Source organism: Scleropages formosus, chromosome 20 (assembly GCF_900964775.1).
Source record: "Scleropages formosus chromosome 20, fSclFor1.1, whole genome shotgun sequence".
NCBI classification, from domain to species: domain Eukaryota; kingdom Metazoa; phylum Chordata; class Actinopteri; order Osteoglossiformes; family Osteoglossidae; genus Scleropages; species Scleropages formosus.
In genome coordinates, this window is record NC_041825.1 from 11,547,451 (window position 1) to 11,575,126 (window position 27,676).

At 43.8% G+C, this 27,676-nt stretch overlaps 1 protein-coding gene across 1 annotated transcript; it reads left to right on the forward strand.

The window, feature by feature from the left end:
- Positions 1-240: 240 nt before the first annotated feature.
- LOC108927021 (multidrug resistance-associated protein 1-like) lies at positions 241-26,891 on the forward strand. The gene is made up of 31 exons (XM_018740049.2): positions 241-644; positions 5,129-5,305; positions 5,697-5,822; positions 8,036-8,173; positions 11,695-11,820; positions 12,972-13,033; positions 13,231-13,362; positions 14,198-14,404; positions 15,007-15,184; positions 15,289-15,450; positions 15,766-15,858; positions 16,354-16,557; positions 16,651-16,797; positions 17,040-17,127; positions 17,817-17,886; positions 18,055-18,181; positions 19,097-19,273; positions 19,389-19,556; positions 20,869-21,052; positions 21,427-21,505; positions 21,737-21,854; positions 21,953-22,160; positions 22,267-22,577; positions 22,776-22,975; positions 23,161-23,287; positions 23,495-23,596; positions 23,692-23,838; positions 23,924-24,082; positions 24,609-24,775; positions 24,978-25,172; positions 25,305-26,891. The coding sequence occupies exons 1-31, from the start codon at positions 603-605 to the stop codon at positions 25,411-25,413; spliced, it is 4,530 nt and encodes a 1,509-aa protein (XP_018595565.1). The 5' UTR covers positions 241-602; the 3' UTR covers positions 25,414-26,891.
- Positions 26,892-27,676: the final 785 nt, after the last annotated feature.

Here is a 27,676-nt window from a genome sequence, read left to right on the forward strand (position 1 = left end):
TGATCCTGAAGAAGCATAAAACTAGTGTATGCTTCCTTGAAACTCTTTAAAGCACTAGGACAGTTAACTTCTGTAAACAAAGCACTTGTCCTGATCTATTTACTTACAGAGTACAAATGCTTTCGAGCCCAAATATTCGCTCAAATCACAGACGCGACAAGCTTAGCAAGTCGTGCTGGGGTGACTTCCGAAAGGAGGACTCTGGCTTTTAGGTGGGGTGGGTTGTCATCATCTTCAGGGGATTCACTGTGGTGTTTTCACCAAATTTTAGCACACGTGGGAGAAAGCAGAGCGAGAGCGAGAGAGAGTGAGCCTGGAAATCTTTCCACCCACCTAAAAAGGGGAGACAAGCTGGCAGGCAGGCATTCATAAGCAGGCTGCCAGAGCGAGTGGCACTCAGACACCCAGGAGCGCTCCGTGAGGCAAGGTGCGAGCAAGGCATATAGACCACAGGGTGCACGCTCGGCCCAAGAGACAGGAGAGTCTGACTCACAGGGAAGAGACACCCGTCGAAAGACCGCACAGCGCTGCGCCGCTCTGCCTCGACAGCTCGGATATTACGGCGAGACGTGAGGCTGCGGAAGAAAAGGACCAGAGTGTGGATGGATGCCTTCTGCAGTCTCAGCGGCCTGGACCCTCTGTGGGTGAGTATCTCAGGTCTGCTTCTATAAACAAAACCACAGAGACAAAGTGGACCATATGTAAGACTCCACAAGTTTGCAGTGAAACTACAGCAAACTATGTGCTACCAAAGCATTATTTGTAGAAATAAATCATTTTCTTCGCTGTGCATCGCGTCTAAAGCATAACGCGATATACATTGTCCGTGAGTTTTTTGTAATTGCGCGTCGGTTTTATTTCTATTAATTCAGCTTCATCTGTGAAACGCATGTCAGCGTTTTCATCACAATTCAATGGGATGCAAGAAATGCCATTGAATTGTGTTTTTGTGAGTTACTGGTTTTACTGTGATTACTGAAAAGTCCCGGCACTCCGTCATTACGACATCCCTAGCAATAATCCACTAGAAATACTCATCTGTGTTTGTGCAGCAGAACTTCATTCCAAGTGACCCGACTTAACTCAGATTTTCTCAGAAATGCAGAGAATTTCCAGTCACTGTTAACCATGTGAAACCATACATGTTTTAAGTGCTTAATGACAGGGAACCAAATGAGTGACTCACGCAAGGACCCTACCAAGTCAGGACACCTGCTTTACTGAAAAGCCATTAAAGAATTTTTCTTTTTCCCCAAAATACAAAACATCTGTGACGTGTTTTCACTTCAGTTACACTGGTTGGGTCGTGTGTGTGAAAAGGTGCAGTGGTACACACACAGATCCGCTAACACAACAAACAGCATAAATATGTGTGAGTGACACAGAGTGTGTGTGTTACACTGATGTATGACTGAGTGACCCAGTGTAAGCAGTGTATCTAACAGTGTAAGTCACCACGGTGAATAAGGTGTGTGGGCTCATAACTCTACATAGAGTTCATTGGAAGTCGCTTTGGAGAGAAGCATCTGCTAAATAAATGTAAATGTAAATGTAAATATGACATCTTCAGCATTTAAAGCAGAAACGCTTGCTACTTTTATCACCATTTCGATTCATTGAAAACAAGCTTCATTGTTAATGTACTTATTCAGCAGTAAAATCCTGAGGTGAACTGAAGGTAACACAGTTAGTATTTCATATATAGCTGGCAAATGGGACTCATACACAGCATGAGCAACACAGAAGAACAAGTGCAAGATGTCGGTAAGCCCTGTACTCACTGTGCCAACACAAACATCTACATTCTATACTTGCGTTTGAAAATGATGGTAAAAGGCTCCTTCGTGCATCACTACAGCAGGGATAGCTCTCCCCTCCCCAGCCCAGCATTCTGAGTATCAGTCTGAAGAGGTGTCCTTGTTTCGAGGCAAATGCACGGCTCCTTCCTGGAAGATTTCAGTCTAGACACACATCTCTATTCATTTCTCCTCGGTCTGGCAAGGGATCACAGACTTTCTGGTGCTAACAAGACAGGCAGATCTTACTGTAATCGTGAGCAGCCTTCCAGCATCCATTTCAATTACAGTGTTAAATGATGCTGCGCGGTGTTTTGGAGTTATTTTTGGGGACCAATTTGAGGTCCTGCTCATTAGCTTGGAAAGAGGCTCAGGGACAGGAACCATTCTGTGTTGTAATTTTCTATGGCTGTAATTGTTCGCAGTTCTGCGTTCATCTCACTCTGCTGGCATCGCAACCACCACTTGCGTAGAGTATCCAAAGAACTTTATCAGAAATGTATGGTTCACGACAAAATGAGCTCAGGGCAGCTTCTTACTGAAACTTAGCATGGCTCTGATTCAAAGCACAACTAGCTCTGTCACACCGTTGGCCGCCGACTGAAACCTCTCAACCTAATGGCTAACCACAGCAAGACCGCAAGAGTAAGCGTTTGCTGCTAAACTGGTTTACAGGCATTCTCCATTCCAACTGGAAGCAAGTAGATGTAATGTTCACTCCAGCTCCAGTGTCCATGGCTTAGAAAATCATTTTGGCTTGAAAGCTGATATAAACCAACCTGCTGAGAAGGTGAAGGACAACAAAACATTCAATACAGCAATAAAAACTGAAAGTAAGCAACCAAAACCCCTGCAGATCAGCGCGAGGTTTGTTTGGCAGTGACTCAGGTTGCGAGATTAACTCCGAGGTCAAGTGACCAAGTGCCATGCCCGTCAGCCAGCTGGTGATCATTGCCCTCTCTTACATCAGACCACTGTGTTTAGACTCCAGGGACCTTACAGGCTCACCTATGGGGTCATGGTGGTCACAGCTGAGTGATGTGGAAGGCCTCTTATAGACTCTTTGAACTCGCGCCTGAAACTCAGCCAGATATCTGTAAACATGTGCTACAGCATTTCTAGCTCTGTCTGTCTACCTTTATCTTTTCTGTGAGCCAGTAGTGTCATTTGCTTTGAGTGGTTCGGTAAAATGGCAACACCAAATTGTTCACGTCAGCTTTCAGCTCCAGTTCAGCAAAACGCATAAAGCACAGCAAAAAAAAAAGGCGCCGAACATTCTTAGAGTGGCTGAAGTTTGAGGTCCCAAAAAGGTGAGCATTGGCTCCGCTGCAAATTCATCGTCAAGAGCTATGTTAGTTACAACCTTTTGTTTCGTGCTAAATTGTTAAAAGTTTGAAAATATTGACTATTAGTGGAAGAGTCCAGAAAATTATCGTGCTTTTGACAGTACGTAGCATTGCAGAAACAATATATCATTTTAAATTGCCCTGAAGGGATACCAACTTTGAACTTTTCATCTAAAAATAATGCTCAATTTTTACTCTAGGATGCATTGTCAGCCACGCAGCTCATCTTTGTTCTATTGAGGGTTTATAAGGCTCTATATTCACTTTAGGCAAGTAGTACAAAAGCTACCAGACCTAAAGACCAAAATGAAAATAGATCTTAGCGAAACAGTCGCTGCATGTGTCTCTGATGACACATCAGCTTCGCACTTTATTCCCTAGGGTGCTGATTAAATTCAAGTATGTTCAGTGAAGGATTTCACAGAAAACGTCCGGCCAAAATGAAGGTTCTAAGTTTCGGAGAAAGTGCCGAAGCAATTTCGGCTGCAGAGTTTAACCTGTGGTCGAGCTGCACTCCGACTGCTCTACAATTGGGTTAACTGGACTAACAAAGGATTGTCTTGAAATGCTGGCCTTATTGAGACTCACCACAGGCAAATAGCTGAGCAAAGCAAGACAATGAAAACCTCTTCCCTTCAAAATAATTGTGCCTCGTGGTCAGCCTCTGCATGTCACTTGGCTCGGCGGGACTGCCAAGCGTAACGGGCTGCTCCTGTTTTCAGACCAGTTGCGGCAGCCGTAACCGTGACCCTGTAGTCCTGCAATTTCAAAAACATGGACTATTCTGGACTAACCTGGATTTCTTCCATACGACCTAATGTTTTGCTGTTGAACCACGGTGCTGGCACGCTGCCATGCAGCGCTGAACTGTGTAACCCAAAAAGGTAGCGAGAGCAACTGAAGTTCTTATCAAATACGCACTTAGCAAACAATGTGACACAGTAAACAAGAGTGGAATGGTCCATTCCATTTTGGCAGAAGAATAGGGGCTTGTCTAAACTGGTTAAACCAAAGTTTTGTTTAGCGGTGACGGGTGGCGTGACCGGTGACACCGCAGCAACCTGTGCCATTAGCATCACTGCCAGACCTCACTAGCCTCCGACAGACCAGAGATGGTGGTTTGGGCTTCCAGCCATGTGGCGTGAGCGATTTCAGTAATTGGTGCACAGCTCAGGTGAATTTGGGGCACTTTCCGTCTATCTAGGTGTTTGCGGCATCCTTACCTTAACCACTTCTTGGCCAGTCAGCACAGGGCCTGAATGCCCATTATGCCTTGCATTCGTGCTGGAAGCCAATAATCTGCTGATATAAACTAACCTGCTGAGAAGGTGAAGGACAACAAGTGGGGGCTTTCTGTGTTCTGGGGTAATTAGGTTCTGCCTGACACACACTTTGTGCAATCTTAATGCAATCTCATGGTCAGGATCCTCCCTTTGCATACAAACTTCTCAGTCACTAACACAAAGTGTTGCGATATTTTCAGAATTCCCCCCAACCTCACAATGCACCTAATGTGTTCAGCTGATCCTCCCAATGGCTCTTTTTCTCAAACAGCCTGAGCTGGTCAGGAATTTTCCAATCCTGACTCAGCTCTTTGAGTCTCGAAACGATTACAAGGACACATAGATCTTGTTGGTTAGTCACAGTTTCTCAGAGTAAATAGAACGTGAGGTCCATAGGACACATTTCTCAAGCACTTTGTTTAACGGTACAGTGCAACCTGTTCTGTGACCCATGCTGATATTGTCTGATAAAATGTTAAAGGTGTTCATGAGAATAAATATGTCTTCAGAATAATCCTTGCAAATATGAACTCGGAGCTGCGCTGTCCAGATTCACAAGCCGGAGGTTTTATATTACTCATTTTTTAAACACACAAATGTTTACAGCTCACATACAAGAAAGATGTATTTCATCAACATTGTTGAGTGTTGTAATAAATTCTATGTACATATCTGTCTTTTTTTGTGTGTATGATTCTTGTAGGACTGGAACCGGACATGGTACACTCCTAATCCAGACCTGACCCAGTGTTTCCAGAACACAATCCTGGTGTGGGTTCCATGTGTCTACCTCTGGGTGTGCGCACCATTCTATTGCCTTTATCTCTACTGCCATGACCGTGGACACATCCGCGTCTCCTGTCTCTGCAATGCCAAAATGGTGAGCCGGACCACAGTCAAATTATCCGTAAATTCGTCACACTTGTGCTCAATCACGAAGCGTTCAATTGCAGCAACAAGTGTTCACAATCACGGTCCCAACATTCAAGTGTAAGGGAATAGAGCACCATAAACACAAAGTAAACGGAGTTTTGGAGTATGTTCAGTGTTTTAACTAGCAAATGGATAGTGTACATATGAAATCCACTCTGGGTTAAAAGAGCTTTATAATACTTATCGAGGGAATAATATTGCCAGTGCAAGTATTGAAAATTAATCAGTTGAAACAACCTTAAGAATGAAGGTGAATCTACATAGATTCAACAATATTAAATCTGAAGCCAAGTGGGTATTTGCTCAGCCCCCTGACACTTGTCTCTACCCTCACACAGCTCCTGGGATTCTTCCTGACATCCTTTGGTTTTGTGGAGTTCTTCTATATTCTGCTGGAGAGAAACCAGGACATCCATCACCATTTAGTGTTCCTACTCAGCCCCATCATTCGCAGCCTGACTGTGGTAACCAGCTTTGTCTTCACTCAGTCTAAAATTAACTAGTAAATGCTCAAGCTCAATGAACTCCGGCGAAATGTGCTCAAGACAGGCAATTTGCCTACTCAGACTTGTGTGCATTTTACAAAACATCTGATTGGCCGACAGATTTTCTAAAACTTGATCTACGGCAGACACTTCCCCAAATTTCAGTTTGTGCATTTTTACATTGAGCCACTGAAATGATTCAGGAGAAAAACTGCATCTGAATTTGAAATGGAAAAATGTACCATAGAATTGAGAATATCATACATTTAAGTCACGTCGTCATGTAAAGAGCATGACATAACTAGGGTTACTGCGTACAACACCCAAGGTTACTACCAAAAGTTTACTGCCCCTGTTTGTCGGAAGAGGAGCTCTGTCTGACCTGTGTGAAAGTTGTCTTTAACCCCATGCTGGAGGGCTGCATAATATAGAGGCACAGGTTCTGTGGGTGGTGCGGATGAAACAACGTTGTGTTTTCTCTGTTGAGGAGTCATAAAGAGATTTACGGCGGGGGCTGTGTCAGGGACGGAAAGGTCAAGCAGGCCTCCTGTGCAGACGATCTGTCTCGGAGGCAGACTCTGGGTCAGCTTGCGGTCTCCTCAGACGCTAAAGTCAATATCAGATACTGCTTAGGCAAGAAAAACACCAGCAAGTCCCATATACAAAGAGACACTTCTTTGGGCCAAGGTGCTCTTTAAACGATCCCGATCTTTTCCAGAAGCGCCAAAGCCGTCTTGCAATTCAAAAGATTTTGCATGCTATCGTAAACGCCCCTCAACAGAGCATCCTTGTCTTTGTGAAACCTTCCTCCTTGCAACAGTTTAGTGCCTTACATAAGGAAGACGAACACTTGCCACTGTCACCTTACTTCTCCGCTGGCGTGATAAACCAGTGTTGCTGGGCTTCTTCCAATCTGCTCAATGTATTGGAATTTGTACACAAGTATCCGAATCCCTCAGATCGCGGTCACTGTCTTTCCTGCCATGAGGTATGTGTCCAACATCCACCGTAACCAACAATTCGTGACGCAAGAGGCTATTTACTCTAAAACACCAAAAACTTCCCATGTAATTACAAGGGACACATTGTGTTTGGGGTGAAGTAATGTACTGACTTCCACCCACTACATTTAGGAGGGAGGGGGCTTTTCTTGCCCACTTGCACCCAACGAAAATCAATTATTCATGTATAGTAAATGCTATAAAGTAGCATATACACACACACACACATTGACTGAAGCTGCTTGTCCCAGGCGGGGTCGTGGGGGGCTGGAACCTAATGCAGGGTGCAAGACTGGAGGGGGATGCGAGTCCGTCACAAGGCACCCCAAGCCGGACTTGAACCCCACACTCACCAGAGGGCAGGCACAGGCCAAACCCACCCCACCTCTATATATGTAATATATATATATATACACACACACTAGACTGTTCTGTAAATTAAAACATCAGCTGATTCATAAGGCTTTTATTTCATCATGAAATATACAACCACTAGTAGTAATATTGCTAGTAAAACTGTTTTTACTTTAGTTTTCTTCCTCAATAAAGTGTTGCAGTTTCTGTATAGAGAATAACTGTCGTGACCACTGTACATCACTTGTTTATTGACTTACACTTCATGTAAACTATACAGTAATTGTTGAAGCACTTTGAGTACTCATTCGAGCTTGGCCCTTGCTGAGACGTGTACTGTTCAGAAGTATAGGTTCTTAATTAACCGACTTTGACACCGACACCACTCACTTGTACGAAAAAGGGTGCAAAACACAGAAAATGTTATCAAAAGCGTTGCACAAGAATGTTATCGGGAAGGCGTGCAGGGGTACCAGCTGCACTTATGGTCAGGCATTCAATCTCACGGGTATGAAGCAACATATTCTTGTTTTCCTCTAAATCAACATTGTTTCAATGAGTAATGTCTGCTCAGTAAAACCACTGCAGGAACCATTTACTGTCTGTCTGATCGAGCTCTGGCAGACAAACTTGAATCACGCAGTATTTTGGTTCGACAATGCAATACTTTGTGACAACTGAAATGTAGAGTCTCTTTAATAAAAGTACCGAAGGAGTCAGTGAAGGGTTGGGTGTTCCACTCAGAACGTGCAGGGATCTAAACTGGAGTCTGCAAGAGATTTCTGTCCTGCTCTCTATCATCCGGAGCGTCTGTTCACTGGAGGTCTCTGCTTCCAGGTTCTGGCCGTGTGCATTATCCAGCTGGAGAGGATAAGGGGTTGCCGCTCATCTGTCTTCCTGTTCCTCTTCTGGCTCCTTGCAGTGGTGTGTTCCCTGGTGCCCTTGAGGGCCAAGATCCAGCTGGCCATAGATGAGGTGAGAGAAATGATGCTGAGATGGGCCCCGTTCTGGCGTCTCTGCTGCTCTGCACGCACCCGAGAGCTCCTGCACGAACACTGACATTAGGTACTCACACACTGAAATACTGCCTGGACCACGTGATGCAAAAAAAGAAAAAAAAACACCAGGAAATACGGAATACTGCTAACTAGTATTTAGCTGGCACCTTTATCCAAGGTAACATATAATAGTAAATAGACAATGGTGTAATAGCAGATACTTCTTTCAATCATTCATTCATCAAAATAGCTGACCAGCATAGTGCACTCACTATAAGCAATTTATATTCCCCGGTTCATCTGAAATATTTGTCTTTCCCCAATACACCTGAGTTACACTGGGAAAAATTGATTGGGTTAATTTTATATGAGCCCATAGGCGCTTGTCACACAGCTGTACCTGTATCAAATCTGAACATTCAGAGGAAAAAAAAAATCATGGCAACACTTCTCAAAAGTGAGTACAGTGTTAATATTGCAGTTTAGCACAGTTTTTGTGAGTCCAGTCACTGAAGCGGTAATTCGGTCACCACCACATTATTGATAAGTCTTATCATTTTTTCCACACGAATTCAGCATAAAACCGTCCCCAGATGTGCTCTTTTCCTTTGACTCTGCCATTACATAACCCAAATAAAGCGTAAACACAGACTCTTTCTTTTTCTCAGACTTCATAATTCTAATGTTACCTCGTTTTATGTTATTTCCCTGTTTATCTGTCTGCTGTACTCTCTAATCTGGCCATCGCACCAGTTAACTCCATGAAGCCCGGAGGCAGACGGCACAATGCCTCGGTTGTTTTGGGGCTCGGATTGCGTGGCTGCAGCGTAGGGCCTCGCATCGCTGGTGGCAAATCCGCAGCAGATAGCGGCAGCTATTTACAGTCTGCGGACGAACCCAGCTGTGATGGATGCCCTCGCGCTTCTCATTCGCGCTCCTCCATTGCGTCGCGAAGCTTTCCGCAGACGAGGTATTCAACGTCTGACTCGGAAAGGCGAGCGTTCAAAGATTGCATGGACGTGGACGTGCACGCTCACGTGTTTGCATTTCTATAAAAGTCCACGGATATTTATACCACTCTAACCTCCGGTATTGTGTCCCTAAGATGCTTGGCGGGTTGATGGATAGCGGAGGGCGTAGCGGGCACGGTACGGCTAGACGCGGCTTGCACAGATCAGACCAAAAGCCACTACTTTACCATCACTTTGATAAGTCAGAGCAACGAGGCAACATCTGGCACATAATTGTTTCTCCACGGACAGCGCAATTTTGTTTAAATTTAGATCTAAACTTCATCTCACGGGTCTTCTAGATAATCATGTAATGAAGTAACGTGATCACTGCAGCCCACACAATGACTTCCTGTACTTATCAGTTTTACTACTTTTATTAAAGAAAAAATATTATTTTTTTACATTTCCAACAATGTGATCAAGACTGCGAGCAGCAATATACCAGAATGCATACATTTTTGCCCTTCATCAGTATCTCTCCCGCTTATGACCTTGGCGATTAAACGAGAGATGCTCGCAGGACCTTCAAACAAATTCCTCAAAATAATAATTTAAACAAAAAAAAATCTTCAACCGAGCTACACACAAATACAATCGCTTTAAACCTCTGATGCTGGGTCTTGCAGTACTTTTACACGGCTATTTTAAACGAAACCTCCCTAGATATCAGTGCTTCCAGATAGCATTCTGATATTGTGCAGGTCCTGTACTTGGCTTCACTGAGGTCAGTGTGTGGTTGTCTGGGATGCTGCTGGGTTGAGCTCAAACTTGCAGACACACTTCTTTCAACATGTTGGTCTGACCTATATTATATTTACTGCCCATCTGACCCTGTTTTTGTCTGTGGCTGAAGCGAGGTTGCACTCGATCCCCTTTCCAAGCCCTAGGCCGTCCAACAGCCCTCCTCCTCCCCTACATTTGATGCCGCAACGGCCAGGGAGAGCCTGTTTACTACACATCTCAAGTTTGAAAGTTTTGGCACTGAGCATCCAGCAGCGTACATAAAGACGTACGTAAACACAGTCTTCCAAAACCCCAAATACTCATGTTTGGAACAATATATGAACACCAGGCTTCATGCATAAATAACATGCTGGGGAAGGAATATAGCTCCATGGATTCCTTTCACTTTCAGGACACTTTGGTTTCTAAGCCCTAAACCCTCTACTTAGAGATAAGCGTCTTAGCGTGACTGGGGAATTTTATTATTCCGGCATTTGGAATTCATTTATATATTACTAACCACCAAAGCCTTATGTGGAATTCATTTATGAATTCTAAACCACTACAGACTTCACCATTTACCATTATTTCACTGTTAAAAATAAGCTTTATGGAGCTGTAATTCCTACAATATGCTCATTAGCTCTGCTGTTTAATAATATATGATTTTACATAGGTCCCCACTGAAGACATGATCAAGGCTGTTGAAGGTCCAACATCCCCAGGTGCCACAGTGTTTCAAAGGCTACATGTCTTCCACCAATGTTCTGTAACTTAGGTTAATCATCATAGATTCCAATGGGAGGTTTTGCCAGAGATTTGGTGTCTCACTTCTGATCCAGCAGTGGAAATGAAACCATCAGTACATTATTACAGGAAATATGTGGCGGCTGTGGTTACGAAATGTACTGCAGGATTATGGGTAATCCCTTACAGTGCAGTTTAAATTTATCCAAAGTTTCCCCTCTCTGCGATGACATCAGCACTAGGTTTCCAGCAAGTGACTTTGATGGCAAACTGAACACTAGCGCAGTATTTTACCTGTAAGAGCACATTTATGTTGTGATGTAACTATGGAATAATGATACTGAAACATCAAGAAAAATGCATTTTTTTATCCATACGTCCAGGTGTCATTGCAAACCGCTTTAAAATGTATACTTTAGTAAAGATTGTCTCTTACATTAAGAAACTATAGTACTATAGTAAAAATAGTGCTATAGTAAATACTATTGTAAGTAAAAAAAATACAAACACAAAGAAATGCTACTGGTAAACTTATAGAACATTTTACTGTAAAGTTGTAAAGCTTATGAAAGGTAAGCACCACAAAGTATGGGGCAAGTATGTAAAGTATTACAGCATTGAAAACAATGCCAGTAATAATAATGATCATAACAGTACAGCTATTTGCAATTGGCATGGTGCAGTAATTACAAATTGTGTGGTTACCTTCGAGGGGGGTGCAGTGGCGCAGCGGGTTTGACCCAGTCCCGCTCTCCCGTGGATCTGAGGTTCAAGTCCTGCTAGGGGGGCCTTGCAATGGACTGGCGTTCTGTCCTGGGTGTGTCCCCTCCCCCTCCAGCCTTGCACCCTGCGCTGCCTAGTTAAGCTCCGGTTCGCTGCGACCCTGCTTGGGACAAGCAGTTTCGGACAATGTGTGCGTGGTTACCTTTGTTCACGTATACTGTTGGTATGTTCTGGAAGTAAATGTGTGCAACTGAAAAAGATCACCTCTAACATGCTACTTTCATTTGTACAGGGCTTTGCTACAGATGCAGTGCGATACCTGGCCTTTTTCTCCTATTTCGCACTGCAGTTGGCCCAGCTCTTTCTCTGCTGCTTCTCCGACCAGCCCCCAAGCACCGGTAAAACTGGCCATACCAAGGTACGTACTCACCCGTCCACTTTACTCAAGACAAACTCCGATTCTGAGACTCGGGCCACTTGTTGATAGTCTTCGAAACGCTCCTCTGATTATGTAAGCTGCACGATTAAAGCGTTTCTCAAGGATACCCAAAAATACACATTTTATTTGGTTCTGCTGAGGGAAAAATGAAGATCCTCAAGATCCGGTTTATGTTATATTAGTCATGTGCATTTTTAGCCCAACTACGCTTTTAGTCGATGTCTATCCTGTCTGGCACTGCCGTGTCTGCTGCCCACTCTTCCTCTGGTTTCTTCTGAGAGCTGTAAGAAGAACCTGAGCGTGTTAGTGTGGGAGGAGGGTTTGGCTCGTCTCGTTCGCAGTTCTGCTCACGCTGCCGCTGGAGATGGACCGTGCCGTGGTCGCTTCTCTCGTCCGCTCCAGGTTTCTCGGCAACCTGCGCGTTTTCCATCGCATTTAGAACAGCGCTACAAGAAGAGAAAAAAGTCCCCGCGGGTTTCCAGCCCCAATAAAAGCACAATAGGACAAAAACACATGATCCCACACAAATATTTACTGAAATAACAGCATCTGAAGAAAACAACACGCGAGACAAGAGTTTATCGGGAGGGCAAGCCACGGGGACCATTGACGGTGGCTGGCTGCGGACGGTTCCAAGCGCTCCGGGCCGTGGACAGGCAGGGAGACGCTCCGCTGGTGACACACCCAGCAGCCGCCGCCTCCAGCCGTGGTGTTCCTCCGCATACTGGGCAGACTTACTCACCCCAGCCCAGAACGAGCTCCGGCGAGGGGGCGAGCGGGTGAACACAAACCGCCGCTGTGTGCAGCGTGCCTCGGTGACGACACATTTCCGCACGGCTCTGACCTCAGAGCCTCCTCTCCCCATCTGCTGATGTTTACTCTCTGCCCGGGGTGGCCAGCGTCGGCTGCTATTTACACGTCTAACTGCTCCTCACAAGGCAGCCTTATCATCATGTTCAGTTATTCTACAAGCAGTAAATAGTATGTGCACAAAACTGCATTAAAAGCTTAAACAGAGAACAAATTTTCATTTATGTCGTCCTGCCCTGTGTCTTCCTGAATTGCACATGTGGTACCATACCACCAGCGTGCTGGGATGGCTTCTGAAACCTGCGTTTTTGTCTTTACAGAACCCCTGCCCCATTCAAGATGCTTCCTTCTTGTCAAAGATCCTCTTTTGGTGGTTCAGCGGGTAGGAATTTTTTTATACATGTAATTATTAAGAAGATATCCTTGTGCTGAAATGTAATGCGTTTCAGCCCTAAGCAGCATATTTAGAAATTGTAAGTTTTCTAAGAAAAATTCCCATTATCGAGAGAGGTGGAACAACTTGGTGAAAATATATGTACAGCTCTGATTAGTCTGTTTGCTGTGTGCGTGACCCCCCAGGCTTGTGGTGAAGGGATATCGCAAACCCCTCCAAGCTGAAGATCTCTGGTCTCTAAGGGAGGAAGACACGTCACAGAAGATTATCTCTGATTTAGAGCAGGAGTGGACAGCGGAGTGCAACAGGATCCAACTGTAAGATTCACACCCAATCTTGCTGTAAACAACCTACACATTCTTTGCATTGCTCGCTCACTCCCTTTTGGGAGCCTCTTGTCCCGGTCGGGGTCACGGCAGTCCAGAGCCTGTCCTGGAATCACGGGGTACATTTCTCCAGCCCGTCAGAGGACAGCCACATACTCACTCATCCATACACACACTATGGGCGATTTTGCAAATTCACCCCATGTCTCTGAACTGTTGGAGGAAACCAGGAAAGGAGAGGGGAGAACTTGTAAACTCAACCCAGACTGAGTCAGATTGGAACCTACACCTGAAAAGACCAGGAGCTGTGAGGCGGCTGTGTCACCGTGAAGCCTCTCCTATTAATTAGTTTAAAAGATATACAGTACCTTGTGTGTCCTATGGGAGCAGAAGTCAGAGTGCTGAGTGACCTTCAGTTAAGGTCCTGTTGATGCTTTAGATATCCAAAATTCCAGTTGTAAGATATTCTTTATGGACGGTAAGGGAAAGACATTGTCAAATGGCACTTTGTGAGGACAGTTCTGGTCATTTTAGGAGCTTGTTAATATGCTTCAGCTTTGAAGCTTCATCATTAAATCTTACAACTTTAAATGTTCAGGACTTTGCGCACATGGTAGAGGTCAGATGATGCTTTTTACAGCTGGTAAAGCAAAACATAAAATGGGTGAAACTGCCTGTTTCACTACGAGAAATGTATTGACAAGGAAAAAAAGGGCGAGAAACGTATTGCTTTTTCCGTACTCTGTTTCACATTAACGGTTCAAAGGGGAAGACGCTACGTAGGACCATGCATGATGCAAATGCCTTCTGCTGTGTTTTGCGGCAGGCAGGAGAAGGCTCTGAGCGCAGGCGTGGCCCTGGGCTCCCGACTAGCAGATCAGGCCCAGCTCCTCAGGAAGCTCCACAAGGAGCAGAGCTCCGGCTTCTGCCTGCTCAGGACTCTGGCTCGCAACTTCGGGCCCTACTTTCTGACCGGGACTCTGTGCCTCGTAATCCACGATGCCTTCATGTTCTCCATCCCACAAGTCCTCAGGTGAGGTGTCGCTCTGCCACACCTTCGTCACTGCACACCTGCTGCTCCAAGTGCATCAGGCCAAACAATACCGGTACCAACCGCTGCTAACCCTAGTGTGCCGGTAAAAGGAAAAGCGCAGAGAGAAGCTCGTTGACTCAACCAGGACAGGAGTAGCGCTGTATTGCAATACAGGGCGTGTCTGCGGCCAACGAGATGCACGAACTCGATGGAGAATGTCGCCCACGGTGTCCGGTGCTCCAGAGAGGAGTCAGTTTGGACAAGAGGCCTGAAATCCCGGAAATGCTGAGGCTGCACAGACAGGCCACAATAAGCCATCCGCCAGCCAAGTGCGAGGCCACCAGAAGGACACCGTTGTATAACCTGCGTTGGTGTGTGTGTGTGGGCTACATAACCAGCAGCTTCGGTAATAATCACCGCATCATCAGCGCAGCCAAGCCAGCGAGGAGCAAAGCTGTAATCAAAATGCTAATTCTGCTCTTTATCAGCCTCCTGAGGAATAATGTAATTTCGTATTTGCCCCGCTGCGATACGTGTTCTGTTCGAGGACAGGGCACCAGGTCAGCTGCCCCCCGACACTGACACCTTGTTCCCCTCCACAGTTTGTTGCTGGGTTTCATGCGGGATGAGGACACCCCCTTGTGGAAGGGCTATTTCTACGCATCTCTGATGTTCCTGCTATCATGTCTCCAGTCCCTCTTCAACCATCAGTACATGTATACCTGCTTCACCGTGGGGATGAGGGTAAAAACAGCAGTGATGGGCCTGGTATACAGGAAGGTATGTCTTTCAGAGTTACGCAGAAGCGAAAAGCAAACAAAAGACCTTGAGTTGTTAAGGCAAAGGCACAATTTTGGTCTCACTTGTGCCGTTTTGCCCCACAGTCCTTGATCATCAGCAGTGCTGCACGCAAGACCTGTACTGTCGGAGAGATAGTGAACCTCGTCTCAGCCGACACGCAGAAGCTCATGGATTTTGTCGTTTACTTCAACGCGGTGTGGCTGGCTCCGATCGAGATCACGCTGTGCCTCTTCTTTCTGTGGCAGGTGGGGCATCCATGCTTAATGACACAGTATGATTCACCGGAATTCCCAACGTGCCCACAGATCTGTCAACTTGACAACGCAAACACGAAACATATTATTAGCCATCTGCAGTGAAATGCATCCACCAAATGTGAGGGATTCGGAATGATTACCACCCTAAAGACTCTTAACTTAAACATGATTAATATCCTTATTGGCAAAACATTTTTAAACAAATAATGTAACGGATAAATGAGTATGGTTTCCTTTGATACATGTACAAAGTATATATGTGCTTTATGTTTAAGTAACACTGTTTTTTATTACCCTTTTTAGCACTTGGGCCCATCTGCCCTTGCTGGCATTGCCACAGTCATTCTCATCTTTCCTCTGAATGGATTTATTGCCAAAAAAAGAAGCAAACTGCAGGTATTATGCCAAGTATTTGGATGGCATAGATGTGTATTTGGATTCGTTTTTTTCACCCTCCCCATTACAGTCAGGCTGTAAATGCTGCGTTTCATCTTGTGCATTCTGTCATTCTGTCAGTGTCCACAGCTGGTTTAGATAACAAAAGAAAGTAGCGTGGGTGTTTGGGTTGGATTTGCATGTTTCATCCTTTGAAGTCGCAAATGTTACTGTTATGAAAAACAACCGCAGAAAAACGGCTATAAAGGTTCTATTTTCGCTTATTTTTCTAGTAACAACAGACATTTGGCGATGTGACAACATAAATTAAACTACACATTTAAATGTATTAGCCGCTTTCCCCACGCTTGTTGATCTCCCCACATTAAAATGGCTCAGTGTTTAAGAGATACTCTGCAGTAGTGGCGAACTTTCTAGGGTGATTGACTGCCATTGCAGGCGTTCTCACGAATGATTAAACGTGTAAAATCCCCTGTGTTTCACCTACGTTACAAGGAGGTCCAAATGAAGTTCATGGATGGCCGCATAAAGCTCATGAATGAGATACTGAACGGAATCAAGATCCTCAAGTTTTACGCCTGGGAGAAGGCTTTCCTAGAGCAAGTCTTGGGATACAGACAGAAAGAACTTAAGGCCCTGAAGAAATCTCAGATCCTCTATTCCATTTCCGTTGCTTCATTCAACTCCTCATCATTTCTTGTGTGTATAAATCCGTCTCTTCCTGATCAAAATTAAGGCTAAACTCTTGTGTCCAAAGTAACCTAATCCTTTGCATTTCTGATTTCCCTTCAGATTGCGTTTGCAATGTTTGGAGTCTACGTGCTGATAGATGATAAAAATGTCCTGGATGCACAGAAGGTCTTTGTGTCCATGGCCCTCATCAACATACTGAAGACCCCGCTGAGCCAGTTGCCCTTTGCAATTAGCACAACCATGCAGGTGCAGCAGACAGTCCAAAATAATCTCTATAAATATGTTAATGCTGTACCATTTGTTTCTGGCAGCTCTAGTAGAACCCTTTTACATATAGTTCATTCAGTGCTCTTATGTTCTATTAAGTTTTTGTAAAAATTCTTGCCCACATTCCTTTACTACTATGTTACACTTGGTACAAAAAGCTGCTGATTGTTGACTTGAGTATCACTGACATGGTGAATTTTAATCGGCGTCTTTTGTTTCAGGCTGTTGTCTCATTGAAGCGCCTCGGAAAATTTCTTTGCCAAGAGGAACTAAAGCCAGACAGTGTTGACAAATCCCCCTACAGCCCTGGTAAGCACTGACGTGAGGTCTTACGTATCTAGAACGACTCTCTACATTGTGTAAAAATTGCAACCCAGGGCAAAACTCGGCAACATAGAATCTATAATATATTCATCGTGTAAAATAACTCACTCACTTTAGTTAACCGCTTGTGCAAGCCATGGTCGCAACAGTCCAGAGCCTATCCCCGAGACACAAGGAGCAAGTCTAGTTAAGGTATCCCCTGGATGGGATGCCCAGTCCATCACGGGTTAAATAACGAAAAGTACACTATATAGCACTTCATTGTATTGTATGAAAAGATGCAATAAAACTTGGAATGGGTTCACCTTCGATACCTTTCTTACTAATGTGCTGAAGTAAAGCAGTTCTGACACTGTAAATACAATATAAGCCCTGAGACAGAAAAGCCCACTTGCAAAACTCTTGAACTGTCAGTGCTGTTTGAGACAAGTCTTGAAACTCCAACACAGTCATTTGGAAAACTAGGATAATTAGATATCTTGCAATTACAGACCGACGGTAATTTTACAGTTCATCAGAAGGGAATTCCACCCTTGTTTGGCTTATGTGTGTAGTTTCCAGTGTCACTGCAGTGGTGTATGTGACTGCTACAAACCAATACATTTTAGACATGATACCCAAGATCAAAAATCAAAACCAGTTTTAATTACAGCTTGGTCCTTCTGTCCTCCCAGATGCAGACAACGTAACTATAGAAAATGGAACTTTCAGCTGGTCTACAGAAGCTCCACCATGTCTCAAGAAGTAAGTTTCAGTGTTTCTTGCAAGACAAGTGGACGATGGTTTACGGTGTAGGTAGGGTTACTTTTAGTCAAAGGACACTGTCTGCAGTTCCAGATGCCCAGTTTCCTGAACGCACGCTAAGGATTTACACGCTGTGTGCAAAGCGTATCTTTTTTTGTGCTCTTCCAGAATCAACCTTCAAGTTGCACGTGGTTCTCTGGTCGCAGTGGTGGGTCACGTCGGCAGCGGAAAATCCTCTCTGCTGTCCGCAGTGCTGGGGGAAACAGAAAAACGGAGTGGCAGGGTTTCAGTCAAGGTGTGTATGCTTAGCGTACAGAGTTTCAGAGAAACCACCCTCTCAGATGACTGCTACCTTTCGCATACAGTATATTGGCAGGCTGGAGCCTGGCCATACCCATGTCAGTTCTAGATTGGCACCCATGCCTGGAGGCGACTTTTGAGGAAACAGGTACCAGGTGCAGCCATTTGAATCAGTCAGAGTCTGTATATAGAATTAGACCTGGAGAGCTAAAGACAGAATACTGTGGCGGGCAGCACTCTGGGTTCGGATGGAGTGAAGAAGGACGGACGGGCAGAGTTCATTGCGAAAGCTTATTGGAACACCAGCACACGAGGAAGTAATTCTCACGGTATGAGGACCCCTTTTCCTCAAGGACCTATACCTCAAGCCAGACTGCTTAGCACCCCCAGGTTTTTTTCTCCCTTTTCTCACTGGCAAACACAGTCGCCCCCTTATATTCCCCGTAAATCCCCCCACTGGTTGAACACTTTATTTACATCTTACCCACAATCCAACTATTTACAATAGACCCATTTTCCCGCCCAAACTCACGGTAATCCGGGTCGTTATTTTATGTTCAATTTTTCTTTTTTTCATTGTTATTATAAAGGTTTAGAGCTGTGTGCTGCTAAGACAGGGATGTTTGCGTTTATGCTTGAGAATTTTGGTTTCTCTTTGATTGAGACTGACAAGCCATTTCCTTTGAATTTTTGTAAACGCAGATTTTGAAAGTAAAAACAACCAATGTCTCACGAACCTGAGATGCCCTGGTATGTCACATGTGTGATGTACTTAATGAAAAACAAAACTGGAGTAACCATGTACATTTCAAACCAATTTTATCTTAGGTGTGCTCACCCAAGATTGCTCTTAAAATGCTAACAGATGATGAGTTAGGCTTATGCAGAGGTCTCTTGTTGACACCCACAGGGCTCCGTGGCCTATGTCCCTCAGCAAGCTTGGATCCAGAATGCCGCTCTTCAAGATAATATTATGTTTGGGCGTGAAAAAAAACTGAGCTGGTACCAGCGCGTGTTGGAGGCTTGCGCCCTGCTGCCTGATCTTGAGATCTTGCCTGCAGGAGATGCAACTGAGATTGGAGAGAAGGTTGGCCATCCGATGATAAAATCCTTTTCTCCAGTTACACTTCAACCAGTGGTAAACTTTGGATGACCTTAGTTGTTAAAAATAAAAAGACTGTTATCCTGACTTGCTGCCCCAGGGTTTGAACCTGTCCGGTGGACAAAAACAGCGGGTGAGCCTTGCACGTGCAGTGTACAGGAATGCTGACATATACTTGCTGGACGACCCTCTGTCTGCTGTGGACGCCCATGTCGGTCAGCACATCTTTGACAAAGTCATCGGGCCTAAGGGTATGCTAAGAGACAAGGTAAGAGGCACGGACGCATGCCTTTCTCCTGCACCATAAGCCTCTTTGCTGCCAGTATGGCATAGATGGAAGATGGGACAATGGAAAAAGACTATCAAACACTTGTGTCAGGAATAACTGCAAATCTGATTTTCTGATCTAAAAATATATGATCATCATCTGTTATTATCTTTCACTTGTTGGTTGTTGAATAGTTCAGTAGTTTTCTGGTATATGTGAATACTTTACTGAAACATTTGCTACTGGATAACTGCAGCTGGTGTCCAGACGTTTAAATTTGTGTTATCAATGATCATGGTATGAATTTTTGAATATATTAACATTTTTAATAAATTTTTCCATCTTTTTTTAAAAATCTTTTATTAGAGCCAGCTCGACCTGCGTAGTTACTGTGCCCATAGACGGCAGTAAAAAACGGTAGTAGTTTGGATTTGACTCTGTTCAACTCAGTGACACAGTGTTTACAACTTGTGTCTGGTCTTCGTGACTGTGATTAGATGAGACTAAATAAGATGAGAAATTTTGTTCATGTCTGTGGGATGAATTGTCAACAATCTGCATTGAACATGAGTTTGTGAAGGCAACATGTTTATATTTTCAGTGATTTTAAATCAGGTTTAAATGAACTGTAGCTTGGTGTTAATAAAAATGTTAAAATACAATATCTTAGTAGTTTTAACATCTTTATCCAAGGTTTTTTACAGAATCTGAGCAGAAAATAAAACAAGAGATCTGTATCTGTTAAGTTTTAATCAGCTGTGACTGTGGAATTACAAACAAAATGAATTATGAATAGGTTTCCTGTCCCATCACTATATGGTTCACATTGAAAATTTGCTGCACATAATCAGTGTTACGTAAAGACTATATCTGTGCACTCCTCTGCAGCCGACAGCGGTCTAACCACTTTTTAAACTAAACTTTATTAACCACATTTCTACTTTAATTTTTATGAGAAAGCTGCACCAAAAGTGGATTGCTGCTTTATTTTTGTAAGGCCCAGCGCAACAGTAATATTTATACCAGTCTTATTACATTTATTAATTTAGCTGAGGTTTTTCTCCACAGCAGCTTACAACATTCAGCTGCACACAGTGCCATTTATACAGCTGGGTTTTTTTTTCTTTTTACTGGAGCAAAGTACGGCAAATACTTTGCTTAAGGGTGCTGCAGCAAAAGACGGCATTAAACCTTGGTGCTTCGGGTGCAAAGACGGCAGCTCAACCATTATGATACCTACTGCCACCGGTTCAGAACTTAATGGCATCTTTAAGCACCACTAATGATAACAATATGTGCATTTTCTTTGCAGACACGTGTCCTGGTTACGCATGGGATGAGCTTCCTACCACAGGCAGACCTAATCCTTGTCCTTGTTGATGGAGAGATCACAGAAATGGGCTCCTATTCTGAGCTGATGAGTCGGCACGGTGCCTTTGCCGATTTCATAAGGGCCTTTGCCAGCACAGAACGCAAAGAAGCCTCCGTCCAGAGAGGTAAAAAGACAGAAAGCTACAGCATAACTCTTGCCATGTAATTTCTCCGTAAGACAGAAAGCTACAGCATAACTCTTGCCATGTAATTTCTCCCTATTACTTTATCAGCGCTTAGCTTTAACAATGTCCGTAATGCTAAAAATAACAGTCTATGAAAAATTAGCTCAGTCTTTTCCGTTATCAGTTGATTTATATTTCTTTTATATGTATCTTGCAACTAAAAGTAATTAAATTATTTGAATAGATTTAAAAAAAAATACTTCAATTACTTCCGAAGGCCTTAATATAAAAGACATAGTAAAAAGAATGAATAGATGATTTGAAATGACAAAAATGACAACGGCTAGAGCTGACTACATGTGCCCTTACGGCAGGTACTAGAAAGTCTGCACGGCTCAGCATGACTGACTTCATGCCTGTCTCGCGTGACCTCTCCCAGGAACAGCTCATTAGGTATGAACGATAACAACAAATAACATACAAGCTTTTATTACACTATTAAACAATTTACATTGCTTTGGAAGAACTGTTTTAGGCAATTAATTTTTTATGCTTCAGCAATCTGAGACAATAAGGATGGCAAAAACCTACACTCAAAAAAAACATGAAATTTACACATCACTGACACTGCTTGCCCAGTCGTGAAGCACCATCAGGTTTGGAAAATCCCTTTGTCCCTCACAGTGGTGACATGGGAAACACGAGCCTACAGACTATGGAGCCAATACCGGATGTGGAACAAGACCAAGTTCCAGAGGATGTGGGAAAGCTGACCGAGGTGGACAGGGCTCGCACAGGCAGGGTAGGTTCCAAATAAAGCATTCTTTCCATATCTCACAGCGTCACAGGTTTTGGTACCTTTACATTTTTTGACCTATATCATTTTCTGAACTCTTGTAGGTGAAGCTGGAGATGTACATGGAGTATTTCAAGACCATTGGCTTGGCGCTCATCCTGCCCATCATCTTCCTGTATGCCTTCCAGCAGGCCGCCTCACTGGCTTACAACTACTGGCTCAGCATGTGGGCGGATGATCCCATTGTTAACGGGACACAGATTGACACAGATATGAAGCTTGGCATTTACGGGGCTCTTGGCTTTGCACAGGGTCAGTGGCTGCTTTGCATGAGATGCGCAAGGAAGCAGTTACTTCTCCGGAGGAATTCATACCTAACCGCCAGCCCTCTGCTTAATTTGAATTTCCTTTTTTTCAGGCGTGGCTATTTTCGGCACCACTGTGGCTATCTCAGTGGGAGGGATCATCGCCTCACGTCACCTGCACTTGGATCTCCTGAACAACGTGCTGCGCTCTCCTATGTCTTTCTTTGAGTGCACGCCAAGCGGCAACCTCCTCAACCGCTTTTCCAAGGAGGTGGATGCCATTGACTGCATGATTCCTGATGGGCTAAAGATGATGCTGAACTACCTTTTCAAGCTGTTGGAAGTCTGCATCATTGTGCTGCTGGCAACGCCTTTTGCAGCCGTGATCATCCTGCCGTTGGCACTGCTCTACGCTTTCGTTCAGGTACGAGTCTGAAGAAGCTTTCTGCAGAGCAGCGGTGAAAGAAATGGTTGACTGCCTGCTCTTTGTGTTGACTTTGTATCAGATTTCATCCACAAGCTCACATATGTGCAATCTGAAATAAAGGGGAAAAGTTCCAAAAGTCATTGTATTTTTACAAGTCTGAATACCCCACCCACACGTGCATGCATATTGTTTCAGAGTTTCTACGTGGCCACATCCTGCCAGCTCCGTCGACTGGAGTCCGTGAGCCGATCGCCCATCTATACTCATTTCAACGAAACGGTGCAGGGAGCGAGTGTGATCAGGGCATTTGGAGAGCAGTCCAGATTCATTCTGCAAGCAAACTCTAAGGTTGACCACAACCAAACCTCCTACTTTCCCCGATTCGTGGCGACCAGGTCAGATACAGTCACTCTGTGACTTAAGATGATCCTGTAAACAGTTGAAAAGCTAGCTGGTAATTTATTTTGTGAACTGTAATTGTCTTAGCATAAGACAATAGGATATCCCAGGCAATTATGTGGACCATAATCTCTGACAATGAAATTATATTCATTATACACTATTCATGTGATTTTCATAGGTGGCTGGCTGTGAACCTTGAGTTCCTTGGCAACGGTGTGGTTCTTGCTGCTGCTATCCTTTCTGTAATGGGGAAAGACACTCTGAGCCCTGGCATTGTGGGTCTTGCTGTGTCTCATTCTCTCCAGGTAAAAGAATTCACTTGTATAATTTTAACACCTTTCTGCTTCTTTACTCCTTTTCTCCTAGCAATTATTTTTGCTGTTAGAATAGCAAAAAACACAAACCTTTTAAAAACGTGCTTTAACTTTGCGGTCTAATGATCTGGAAATGAAGTCTTATTTGTGAACTTTGATATGTAAGCAGCGTAGCGTTAACTTAGCCACATCTTGTAGGTGACCGGAATTTTGAGTTGGATCGTACGGTCATGGACTGATGTGGAGAACAACATCGTGTCTGTGGAAAGGGTAAAGGAATATGCCGAAACACCCAAAGAGGTACGCACCTAAAAATTACCTTTACCTTTCTCATATATTAACTAACTGTATCCTAAATAGCTTATACCTTGACTTGTCTTGCGGCTCCTTTGTAGGCACCTTGGTCCGTGGAGAACAGTGCCATCCCAGCCGCCTGGCCTCAAACAGGGGCCATTGAATTCCATGACTATGGACTACAGTACCGCAAGGGCTTGGATTGGGCGCTCAAAGGAATCTCATTGCGCGTCGAAGAGAGAGAAAAGGTACAGGTTCATTTGTAACATTTTTTTAAAGGAGAAATTCACAGAACACCTGAGAATCTCACTCATTTCTGTATTTGTTTTTCAGGTTGGAATTGTGGGTAGAACTGGAGCCGGAAAGTCTTCCCTTGCCCTTGGTATTTTTCGAATCTTGGAGGCTGCCAAAGGTGAAATCTACATTGATGGGATCAACATTGCAGAAATAGGACTTCATGATCTGAGGTCTCGCATCACCATCATCCCACAGGTACCCTAAGCTGCATAAATATCCATCTTGCAGTTATATGCAAGAATGTCACAAAAAACAGTCATAAATTACAACATCTAAATCATCTTAACCCCTATTACTCAAAGTAGCACCAGGACAGAATTCTGAATGAGTGAAAGAAATGCTCTCTCTACCCTCTTATGAATTGTGGAAATTTCTGTGAATATATATTACATGAACATAAACCATTTTATCATGGCTTTGATTGGATTTTCTATCAGTTGTGCAATATAAAGATAATTTAAAAGTGTAGTAACGTTTGTTTTTTGTACCGTACTGTGATTTATTTCTTATTCATTCACAGTCATGCACTAATAGTTATTTTATTTTGTAAATTTGTAATTTATGTCTTGTGTCTTTTTTTCCTTATGTCTTTATAACTTATGTCATAAGCTGTGGGGAGGATTCACAGAGTAAGAATTTCATTGTATGGTATAACAGACTGTTTACTGTACATATGACAATAAACTCTTGAATCTTGAATCTTGAATTTTGAATTCCTCAGGACCCCGTGCTATTCTCTGGCTCTCTGCGTATGAACCTGGACCCCTTCGACGCATACTCGGACGAGGAGATCTGGGCCGCTCTGGAGCTTGCCCACCTTAAGAACTTTGTGTCCGGACTGCCAGACAAACTAAACCATGAGTGCTCAGAGGGAGGAGAGAACCTTAGGTAGAACCAGGGAGGAACCAATCCGTTTCTCAAACTTCTTATTCGAAGCAATATCTACAGTATACATTCTAAAGCAATAACGTACACATAGACAGATAACAAGTCTTGTCGGATATCTTAGTTTTGTGGTTCATCAGCGATGTCTCTCATCAGTCTTTGTACATCTGTAAATCAGTGTGCTGCTCTCTATACTGTCTTGCAGTTTGGGACAGCGTCAACTGGTGTGCTTGGCTCGCGCTCTCCTCCGCAAAACCAAGATACTTGTTCTGGATGAGGCCACAGCGGCCGTCGACCTGGAAACGGACAACCTCATCCAATCCACAATCCGCAGCCAGTTTGAGGACTGTACCGTTCTAACCATTGCCCATCGGCTCAACACCATCATGGACTATACCAGGTAAAACGACACAACTCGGTCTGCTCCCGTTCCATGGGAGTACGTGCTCATAAAAAAAGACTCTTCCTGCAATGTAAGGTGCTCTTTCCTGCATTACTGGGAGTTTTACAGTTTACCCCCTCCCTTCCACAGAGTTATTGTAATGGACAAAGGCCACATTGCAGAGATGGATTCACCAGCCAATCTCATCTCAAAGCGAGGCCAGTTCTACAGAATGTGCCTGGAAGCTGGACTCGTGTGATGATTCCTGCCAGAGGGTCCTGGCCAGGGGAATATACCAGATGTCCTGGAGCCTCGTTCTCTCTTCTGCAGTTTAACAAGGGAAAAACAGAGCTGCTCTGGTAAAGCTCAGACTGTCATAAGGAAAAATACGCTGATACAAAAACACAAGCCGACTGATAAGCTCAAAGGGTCACATCATTATGGTTGCTGACATCAGCAAAACTAGCAGCTATGCAGTGCACATGGAACCACAGGGACTCAGAGAGGGAGGGGACACATTCTAGCAGGGATTCTAGAGGGAGCTTTGAAGGCTAATAATGGTGCTCTTGATAGATTTCAGGAGATGTTTGTTGGTGGAATGCGTCGGTGGTCTGTCCCAATCATTCAGAGTCCAGGCTGGAAGGTCTAAGTTAGCATTGAAATAATGACAGATTTTCACCTTAAACATCAGGGGAAGTGACATACAGTCATGTCATGATTTAAATTAAATCAGTAAAAACCAAGGTCGAACAAAAGAGCTGCGTATCCTGTAAATAGCTATATATAAATCCTTGAGTCCAGATGTAGAGGTACCAGGTCTTCAAAGTGTTTAGACTGTATGTGAAAACACGGTTAGGAGAGAACTTTCTTACTAAAGGACATCTTGTGAAGACAGAAATAAATGCCCTCCACAATATCCTTAATACTCAGAGAAAGTCCCAATTTAAATGCTTTACTCGAAATTCTGTAGAAAAGCGGCAATCTGTATTACTGACTTTACTGGAAAATGTACCCTGGTAATAAAAAACAAACAGCGACAAGAATCCTCACAGCTTCTCTGTTGCGTTACCAAAAAGTCGTACCCAGAGTCGTCCTAATCTGATCCCTGGCAAACCATTTTACCAGTTTATGAGTGCTGGGCAAGGATGAAAACATGACAATGAGCCAAGCCTATGGCTTCCAAGTATTTTGTGGTGTTAGTTTATTTTAGGTAGAGTAAACATGTAAAATGCTTGATAGAGAATGAATGGTTGAAGGCTATTTAACTTGAATCTTGCACCACCACTTTTGCACTAGTTTTGAGATCATAAAGCAAAAGCAGTGAAAATATCAAAATAAAACCAAAAAAAAAAAAAAAAAAAAAAAAAATTCATGCTGAAGTGAGTAAGTATGAATGTCTTATTGAACAAGACGCAAGTCTTCACACTATGTGCCTTCCCCAGGCTGGTATCTGGCAGTTTACAGATGTTGTATTTTTACATTTATGTACATATCACTGTTTTCAGGCCTTTTATTCCCGGATTTCAATGTAGCCCTGCAATCCGTTTTAAACAGCAGCGGAAGGCAGGTTTTCTCAATCATAAATTCACATTGTCATGATTGTACTTTTTAACTGAGTAAGCTTCTTCCTAAGTTTGTGTTTTTGTCTTACTGGTAAAGACAATGTGCAAAGATGTTAAAATACTTCCACATAATATAAATCAATGTGTGCGTTTTAATACAAATGTAAAAAATGATTTTATATTTATACTTTTTATATTTAATCTGTTACATTTGGTTTACTATCAAGTTCATTGTATTTTTTTGGATTCAGCTGTTGAATTTTACATGTTTATTGGGGGAAATAAATTTTTGAAAACACTCTAAACAGAAAAATTTATTCTTGGTCCACTCATTTTTTTCCACCACTACCTGAATGGTGAATAGAGTGCATCTGCTGACTTTTACGAAAAAAAATTACTTCACAGCCGTATCTCTAATTAGAACACTACAAATGTCAGGAGATAAACGTGTAATATTTTAATTGGGAATAGATAGTGAACTGAGATTAGCAGTTCCAAACACTGCCATCATTCTTGTCACAATCTCTGTCTGAAGAACTGATTAACTTTCATTAGTTTCTTGCCGGGGGGGTGCGGTGGCGCAGTGGGTTTGGGCGGGTCCTGCTTTCTGATGGGTCTGCGGTTTGAGCCCCGCTTGGGGTGCCTTGTGACAGAGTGGTGTCCCCCCCGGGTGCGTCCCCTCCCCCTCCAGCCTTACGCCCTGTGTTGCCGGGTTAGGCTCTGGTTTGCCGTGACCCCGCTTGGGATAAGCGGTTTCAGTGTGTGTGGTTTCTTGCCATGATCCAAAAGATAGGTGGTGCAAGAGAGGGTACTTGCTGATGGCCTGGCACCCTTGTCAGAAGGAAACTTTCACCCGGATCACCACACACACACACACACACACACACACACACACCTTGTCTGAACTGCTTGTCTCATACGGGGTCGTGGGGAACCGGAGCCTACCCAGCAACGCAGGGT